Source organism: Podarcis muralis, chromosome 1, assembly GCF_964188315.1.
Source record: "Podarcis muralis chromosome 1, rPodMur119.hap1.1, whole genome shotgun sequence".
Lineage (NCBI taxonomy): Eukaryota > Metazoa > Chordata > Lepidosauria > Squamata > Lacertidae > Podarcis > Podarcis muralis.
The window spans coordinates 49,610,625-49,619,778 of record NC_135655.1 but is presented as its reverse complement, the minus strand read 5'-3'; the positions used below and the strand labels follow the sequence as shown (position 1 = coordinate 49,619,778).

The 9,154-nt window shown below is 43.6% G+C and overlaps 1 protein-coding gene across 1 annotated transcript; it reads right to left on the bottom strand.

Moving 5' to 3' along the window:
- Window positions 1-329: 329 nt before the first annotated feature.
- On the bottom strand, window positions 330-7,842 carry PSMC3 (proteasome 26S subunit, ATPase 3). The gene is made up of 12 exons (XM_028726261.2): window positions 7,685-7,842; window positions 7,409-7,489; window positions 6,685-6,810; window positions 5,696-5,800; window positions 5,150-5,212; window positions 3,867-4,004; window positions 3,521-3,664; window positions 3,075-3,223; window positions 1,785-1,881; window positions 1,486-1,631; window positions 858-939; window positions 330-689 (listed from the first exon to the last, which is right to left on the bottom strand). Exons 1-12 carry the CDS (start codon window positions 7,709-7,711, stop codon window positions 579-581), a joined length of 1,269 nt encoding a protein of 422 aa, XP_028582094.1. The 5' UTR covers window positions 7,712-7,842; the 3' UTR covers window positions 330-578.
- Window positions 7,843-9,154: the final 1,312 nt, after the last annotated feature.

The following is a 9,154-nucleotide window of genomic DNA, read 5'->3' as shown; positions in this document are numbered from 1 at the left end:
GAGAAACCCTGTCATGCAGGGAGACAGGAATGTCACTTATTTGGCAGCCGGCCTCGTAATCCCAGCTGTTGATCTTGTTCCTGCCCACAAAGCCTAATGTGTGTATGGGACAAGTTTTGCCTCAAATAAAAATTACTTCCAGAGAATAAGCAGGTTGATTGGTGCAACCTTACACCCTCTAGGGGACTTTAGTATACCTGTGCCTTTAGTTTAAATGCTCTGTAGGGGGTGTAAGCATACATCAGCAGGAACTGGAATGCTGTGGTGAAGGAGTAATTTTTTAAAAGATTAAGAATTCAATCACATACACAGCAAATGACAAATTTGGGTTCTTTGTGCAAATTTTGGTGTTTTTAAGGGGTTAAAAAGAAGACATATGCCTCATACATGCATAAGGGTACCATTCCACAAAGGTAATTCTTTTTCTTCAAGGTGTAGCAACATAACAGCTGCCTTAGTCAAAGCAAATGCTTTATTTTAGCCCATCAGGTAATAATAGAAAGTAAGAAAGTTCCAGATCCAACTCTTGATCCTGGTTTCTCAGCCAAAGCCTGAATAATAAGCTTCAGGTGCAAGAATCAGGCATAATATTGTAGATTGGCTTTCTTCTTGGCCTGGACTTCCAAGATTCCTTCCATGTAATCTTCATGGGTAAGCTCTGTAGCTCCATGCCGTAAGGCAATCATCCCCTGATCCAAAGAGAAAAAGGATGGCTCAGAAAAAAAACCCTAATAATGCACCACAGAAAATTGCCACTCTTTTGCGTTGAAGGCACTCTCCCCAGTTCAGCATCAGCTGCTGAGGACAGTTTCTCAAAGGAAGCAACATTGGGGGTGGGGTGGGGTAGATCTACTTACCGCTTCCACACACACAGCTTTGCACTGTGCCCCATTGAAGTCATCTGTGCAACGAGCCAGCTCTTCATAATTCACATCAGGGCTGCAAAGAAAGAAATTATGTTTTCAAAATTAAAAAGGGAAAAAGAGCTCAACTGGAAAGGACACACAAAAACTTCCTGAGAATGCTTCAACGTGAAAGCTAGGGCTGTGCAATGTTCAGTGATAAAAATTAATTTCTGCACCACATAAAGCAAAAAAACTGCCCTCTGTATAAAATTAAGCACACTTACTGTATTTAAATTTGAATTAATTATTCTGATTTGACAAGTCACAGGGAAAGGAAAGAAACAATGAGGGGTACTAAAGCCCCACTTGATCACTGGAAATATTGCTTGGCTGTCTCTTAGATTTCTGAGATTACAGCAAGTACCACCCAGCGCTAACATGTGTTTACAGCCATAAAGATCAGAACTGAGCTCTGAGAAAGTCAAGATTCTTAAGCCCAATAGCATAACCTGTGCTCCTACTGAATCCAAGACAAAAACACTCTATAGTTTACTTATGACAACGCCTGGAGAATAAAGGAAGAGTACTATTGCCTGCAACCCAGCCATTTCCACAAGCTGGCTTCATTCCTTTTTAATACCTGACATTCATCTTGCGTGAATGGATCTGCATAATCCTGGCTCTAGCCTCCTCATTGGGCATTGGAAACTCAATCTTACGATCCAGTCGTCCTGAACGGAGTAGAGCAGGATCTAGGATATCCACACGGTTAGTCGCAGCAATCACCTGGATAAGAGAGAACCCAGAAACAGTGATTTTAGTGCTCTGAGATGCAGGTGAACCTATTAACATCTTTCTCATCAAAATGGCTTCGAAAGCCACTCTGTAATCTCTGCTTGCAGCATGCCCACCTCGTACCCTCAAGCAAAGGAAAGTTACCTTGACTTGTGTGTTAGGTTGGAATCCATCAAGCTGGTTCAGCAATTCCAACATGGTCCTCTGTACTTCCCGATCACCAGCCTTTTCACTGTCAAATCTGGAAGAAATCATGGTATAAAGTCAACTTTTGTTACACAGCATATCCCTTGCAGAAACCTTATTTTCTTGTTCACCATACAAGTATAAGCCTAATCTAATTGTTACTGCAATGTCATCATAGTCAGTGAAGCAAATGACTCCCCTATGGTCTGGTAGCACAACCACCATTTGAACCTTCAGAAGCATGGATTTTGCATGTGTCATGTAAACATACTATTAGTTACTGTGCCAGTGTTAATGGGCCAATATCAATGGGCTAATCAAGATAGGTGATTGGGTCTATGCTGCTGACATGGGAAACAGAGGTATGATTTAGGACAATTCTATCTGACTTCAATTAAAATGCCTGCTGTAACAACAATCATCAGTAGGTGCTGGAAGTTCAACAGGGAGGGGACCTGTCTGACCTCAAGTGGAAAGAAGTTCCACAAATTTGGGCCCAAAATGCGGAACACATGGCTCCCGGTGGATACAAGTTGTGCATCCGAGCCATGGGGAAGCACTAACAGTGATTACCCCAAAGACTTCATTGATGGGACAGAGATACTAGGCAGTTCTTGTGGTCTCCTGGATCCAAGTTGCTAAGGTTGATACAAGAACCTAGAACTTGACCTAGTAGTTTACAGGCAGCCAATGCAAGCTTTTGAACACCAGACTTCTGTGCTGGTGAAAGTCTGTCCCCATGAACAGTCTAGCCCCCGCTGGAGCTTCCAGACCAGGCCCAAGGGTAGCCCCATTCAGAGCACATTGGTAACCTCAAGACTTGATTATAGCAATGTATGAATCACTATGGCCAGACTATTCCTGTCCAAAAACAGCTGTAGTTGATGTACAGGCAACCACCAATTGATGTGTGACTAGGAACGCAGCAACCTAGCAGTGGCTGGAAAAGGGGGCCTGATGGGGCAAAATGGACTTATGCATGCTGTGCCGATGCACACAGGGGTCAGGAACCGAAACCCCATGCAAATCTGCTGTTGCCTTATACAGAGCTAGCTTATAAGGAGGGTGGTTTTTCAACAGCTACCATGGATCTCAATTAGGACTACAAAAGTTCAGCCATCTTTTCATCTAACATATATTCTTACAGAAATCAGGAACGATCCTATCAATGCTTGTACATTACAGTCTTATTTGGCTTCACAAAGGAGCCTGGCATGATTTCCAGATCACATAGTCCCAAGATCTTACCTTTTTGTGCCAATGGCATCAAGTTCATCAATAAAGATGATAGAAGGTGCTTTCTCCTTGGCTAATGCAAAGGCATCTCGCACTAATTTGGCTCCATCTCCAATGAACATCTGCACCAGCTGTGGGCCAGCCAGCTTCAAGAATGTAGCCTAGAGAGTGGGTAGCAGAAAAGGAAAGTATATGCAGGCTTGTGGGTTCTGCACAAGTGTGGTATCCCAGGCAAACAAAATTTGTACTAAATACAGTATTTTGCATCCTAACAGTATACACTTCCATAAAGTAAAACAACTTAAAAAACTAATATTGAAATAAAATAATCAAATCAAATGCAGTATGAAAGGATTTGGATTTGAAGCATGGACTACGCAGCTGTGGAATCACCATACAGACCCCTACCCAATACTAAGGCAGTTCCTGGACTTTGGGAATTCAACATCAAATCTTACCTTTGTCTGTGCAGCACATGCTCTTGCTAAAAGTGTCTTTCCTGTTCCTGGAGGTCCATACATGAGGACCCCTTTAGGAGGCTGGATACCCAGGTTTTCAAATTTTTCTTTATGATTCATTGGCAAGACAATCGCTTCTACCAGCTGCCAAGACAGAAAGAGATGATGAATCCCTACCATGGACCATGCTGCCCGTTAATCCACACTCCAGGACAGGTATTATTTATCATTTATAAAGCACCTAAAATGTATCCAATGCCGCAGACATATTAAGAACAAGACAATCCCTGCTTGCAGGCTTACAGCTTAAAAGACTGCTCCCCCCCCCCCCGCCTCTTGTTCTCACCTCCTGGATCTGTTTATCCAGTCCCCCAATATCACTGTACTGCTCTGTAGGCCTCTCGTCCACCTCCATGGCTTTGACCCTTGAGTCATATTCTGTGGGCAGGGTCTCCAGAATCAGGTAAGAGTCCTTGTTCACTCCCTGCAGATAGAAGTTCAGGAATTAGTCTTTACTCCAAAACCAACATCTTCATACTCAGGTCATGCTCTCTGCCCCTCCCCCCCCCCTTTTAAATTCTCTTGTGTTATTGTTGCAAATCCATCAAGAATCTGTCAATTAAACATTAGAGTTACTATTTCTGGGCATTAGATGAACCAACAAGCACTGTTGCACTGGTTTAATTTTGGACTCCATTTTGAAATCAAACAAGAGACTAGTCTTTATTTTAAAGCAGAAAATAGTTACTAACCTGCGAAAAGCGAACAGCCACGGACATTCATGAAAAGGAATATTTGGCATCATAAGTCATGTTATAACCACTAGTCTGAGGCATAAGAAAAATAATTCTTGTATGCACCAAGATTCAGCATCAGAGGAGTAAACAAGAACCCCGTAATTAGACACCAAGCAGTACTTTTGTGAAGTGAATCTCAGTGTTCATAAGTATCCAATATTTCTTTAAATAGAATTCTATTCTATAGAATTTGGGGGGAGGTGGGGGTCTTGATAGGCTACAAAAAACTCTTGGAGGGCCACTTTTGGGTTAGCCACCCCTGCTGTACAGCATTCACACATACCTCAGCTGCATTAAAAGGGAAGTCTACTATGGACTTAAATCAAACAGCTAAGAAATATTGGCTGAACAGATTGCCTGGGGTGGCAGTTTACTAAAATGTCATAATAATTCTCAAGACAATTAGGGATACCTCATTTATGGTAAACTATCCGGCGCTGTGGGTTAAACCACAGAGCCTAGGACTTGCCGATCAGAAGGTTTGAATCCCCGCAATGGGGTGAGCTCCTGTTGCTCGGTCCCTGCTCCTGGCAACCTAGCAGTTCAAAAGCACGTCAAAGTGCAAGTAGATAAATAGGTACCGCTCCGGCGGGAAGGTAAACGGCGTTTCCGTGCACTGCTCTGGTTCGCCAGAAGCGGCTTAGTCATGCTGGCCACATGACCCGGAAGCTGAACGCTGGCTCCCTCGGCCAATAAAGCGAGATGAGTGCCGCAACCCCAGAGTCGGCCACGACTGGACCTAATGGTCAGGGGTCCCTTTACCTTTACCCTCAACAGTATATCATGAAAAACAAATGGCTGCTTATGGTTGCGCAGAGCAGAAACTACTCACCACCAGATCTCCAGGCTTCAGTTTTTCAGCATCAACCAACCCAATCACAGGCAGGAAATAAGTCTGTTGAAGAAAATGCAACAAAGTATTAACATTTGGATTTGACCTAGGTGCCATCAGTTCTCCAAATGCTCAACACAACAAATAAATCTAAAATGCACTCTTAAAACCTAAAAAAAGCCGTAGCTTAAAAATGCCTGCTGAAATAAAACAGGTTTAAAAGATATGCCAGGTAAGCTATTTGGAGGTAATGTCATGATCTTTAGTGTTTTGTGGAGGGGGGGCATAATTCAATAGCTATTTTCAATGAGTTCAATGGATCCGTTTGTTTGTTTGTTTGTTTGTTTGGTTGGTTGGTTGTAAGCTGCTTTGGGTTGCCCTGAGCAAAATAAAGTGACTAACAAATTTAATAAATAATGAAACAATAATACTTTTTTGCATGTACAAAATCCCAGATTCAATCCCTTGCACCTCCAGTTAAAATGGTTTAAGGTAGCTTCATATATGTGTGTATAAATGACAGCACTCTCAACAAGCTGTTCTCACCTGACGAGTAGAGGTCTTGATCACAGCACACTTGCCCTTCCTTTGAGAATCAAGGTCAATATTTGCTCCATCCTCCTCTTGGTCATTGGGATCAACATCTAGCAGCTAGAGGTGCAAAGAGACCAACAGGAGTGCAAGCATACCACAATTAATCACATCATAATCCTGACTGACAATTACACACAGCAATGGAAAGAAGCACTAAGTTATCCTGCAACTATTAAGAGTCTTTGAGGCCTCCAGAATTATCTTGGTCCATCACTCCTTTGCAGGGGAAATAAATAGGTACAAGTCAGTAGGTAGTTTCGCCTATTGCACAACAGCTAGGAAATATTGTGTAATATAGGCAGACACCATTTAATTTATTAAGCATTTACTTATATCACCCTTTAGCCAAACAGCTCCCAGGGTAGTTCACTGCAAAATATAAGCTAATAACCAGTGTCCAAAAGTTGTCTCAGTATTTTCCCCTAAGTTTTAAAATGAAAAGTAGTCCCCATTAGAAATGCAAAGGGAGACTGCAGATTGCTGCCTTTGCCAAGAAATGTAGGTCCTCTTTGCAGTTGATTCATTTATGACTATTTTTCAGACTAGCAAATTAAAGCACAGGGAGAGAGACAACTGTCTTCATATATACTTGGAAGTTAAGTTCCATTGTCTTCAGTGGGGTTTACCTAATAAATTTATTTAGCACTGCAGCCAAAAAGTTCCATCAGGAAATCAAACTAAGCTAGTGAAAACTATGAAAGGAACTCTGCAGCAACGACAACATTAGAAATAATGCCTTTTAAAACAAACATACATATTTTAACAGGCCAAGTTGTTATAGTGCTTTCTCCACAGACTCCATCCATGTTCTCTTTGCAGAACCTGTTTAGCACTACCATCTTAAGCCATCTTCTAAAGCACCAAAGGATCGTCTCATGTGCACAAATAAGAAACAATCAATCTTAGCAGCATCCATTTTACAATTGGCATAAGAAACTCACCTCTATGACATTGGAAACAAGATATGGCAGTGTTTTGTTTACTTTTATCTTCTCACTGTTCTCTTTGATCTTATCTTTCATGGCTTGCAGCTCATGGGTTACTCTCAGCACCTCACTCTTCATGATCTGTAAATTCCAAGTAAGATATTACTTCAAAAAACAAGCATCAGCGTAAGTATGTTCATGCAAGTCTAGAGAGGAACAACTAAACAAAAAAAATGAAAGGAAACAAATCTGCTGAGAAAAAAAGAAGCAGCAAAAATAATTTGGCCATAGTAGAAGAAAACGGAACAGTCTCCCAACAACTCTCAGCTAATTCTTCTCACAGAGCTACAATTCTCAGAGCTCCCTGGGAAGACAGATTTACTGTTAGACCATTGTGAATTGTGGCTCTGTGAGGGAAATAGGGATGGCCTAACAATGCTCAGGACTGTTAACTACACTTCCCAGGATTCTTCAGGGGAAGCCATGTCTGTTTAAAGCGCTATGATGCTGCTTTAAATGTATAGTGCAGCCAGGACTTAAGTCACACTTAAGTGACTGGGCATTTTGCCTCGAAAGGCAGGCCAAAGAACAGGTATGCTAGGTGACGAGAACGGCCTTAAGGGGAAGGGCGAGCCGGGTGTGGGTGTCTCGGTTACAGGAACTCAACAGAAAAGACTGAAAAGGGACAATGGCAACCTGGAGCCACCGGCTCTGCCAGCCCAGCCCAGCGCAACCTCACCTTGATTTCGCTGTCCAGCAGGCGGGTCCTCTGCACGATCTCTTCCGTGGACATCTTGAGGACCTCCTCGCCGATCCCATCCTAGGCAGAAACACAGAGTCATGGCCAGAAGCAGCCCGTCTCTTCAGGCCCGGCCCTCCTCACCCACCCAGGACCCTTCCGCGGAAGCCACGGGGCGGCCCGACCGGGGGAGCTTCTGCCGCCGAACAGTACCGAGACCACGGGGTCCCCTTTCACCCCCTGCGCCCTCATCCGTCCGTCCCCCCATCTCCTCACCTCCGCTTCATCCCAGACCGACGCCATCTTTCTTTAGCCACACTAGCCAAGCTCCGCCTTCGAAGCAGCAGATTCGACGCGCTTGGCGAAAGCAGCGATAATGACTCTCTTTGCAGTGGTGACCGACGTCTCTCAATGTTCCCCGTCTCTCTTTAAAGCTGAGTTACCACAGTTGCCTTTTCCTTAACCCAGCGAGAAAACATGGGGAAGTCGAATCTGCCGAAGCAGGTGGAATAGGCGATTTCCCTACACTGGAGTCATGTGACCACGCGCTCAAATTCGCTGAGTGATGGTCTTTCCTTAGCTCCTTAGTAGAACTTCGAGCGGTTCCGCTGCCATCTTAGTTTAGGGCAGCGGCGGAAACCTCGGACGACTTAGCTTCATAGAGATAAAAACCTTAGGAGGAGCACCCGTCCCCTAGTCCTCAGTTCGATTTCGGTTTTACACTGCGGGAGGAGGAGGGAAACACCCCGTTTCAGAATGCGGGTAAACAAGCACAAATGCGCCTGGTATTATTTTGCGCGTATGTGAACGAAGGAATGGACAGCTCAGCTAGGTTTTCCTTAGCTATAACAACCTGATGCAAGCTTTTTATTCTTAACAGTATGCTGCCTCGTCCCCACCAAAACGTGTGGTTGACGTAACAAGTTCATTAAACGAGGTTATTATATACCGTTTGCTGGCAGGGCTGGAAAACGGGGGCCAGCAACAGGGAAGGAGAGAGACGAGGGAAGAATGAGTCCGGAGGCCAGCTTAGCTTTAAAGCCTTTTAGGGATATAATATTCAGGCAGTCAATTAACTGTGAACTTTCCCTTTAAAGTGCTCAGTTAATTGGCAGCGTCTCAATGTTCCCATACGCTCAACGTCAGGTGGTTCAGACGAAAGAACACCCTTAGCGCTCTTCTCCTTTGCAATCGCCGTTATCTACGTAAAATGTGTTTACTGTGTAATAGAGCAGTTGAGACCGGGATCTGAGTCATGTTTCAACAATAAGTCGTTCTCACTCAGTCCCCCATCAGATAGGTGGAGATCGTGACCCACACTTGGTTAAAATTCTCACGCAGTCTGCAATATAGGGATGCTAAAAGTGGACTTCATTAGAGTGTTGTCATATAAGCCACTGTCTCTCGCAGCATGCCACCAACACATCGGCAAGATGGATTATTAATAATGGGTGACATCATGCTAAGAGATTGTTGCAAGCCACTCTCAGCCTCACTCTCCTCCCTCCACAACCCATGCTAGGAAATCTGCTAAGATTCTGCACACACATAGCATAAGAAATCCACAAAAACCCTAACAAACATACTGATTTAATCCCTCATCTGCACTTAGGGTTACTCACAAGCCTTTTCCATTTCTCCTCAAATAGGTCTTGCATTAAAAATGATGCCATTCCCTTCTCTCTACATTCTGGTTTTCTTCTTGTTGTTGTTTTGATAGGAACACAAAATGCAACAGTATATTAA

Coding starts and splice junctions, on each gene's coding strand:
- PSMC3 (XM_028726261.2), bottom strand. CDS start 7,711: ATGGCGTCGGTCTGGGATGAAGCGGAG. Junction 7,490..7,684: donor CGGTCTGGGATGAAGCGGAG/GTGAGGAGATGG, acceptor GTTTCTGCCTAG/GATGGGATCGGCGAGGAGGT. Junction 1,882..3,074: donor GATGCCATTGGCACAAAAAG/GTAAGATCTTGG, acceptor GATTTCTTCCAG/ATTTGACAGTGAAAAGGCTG.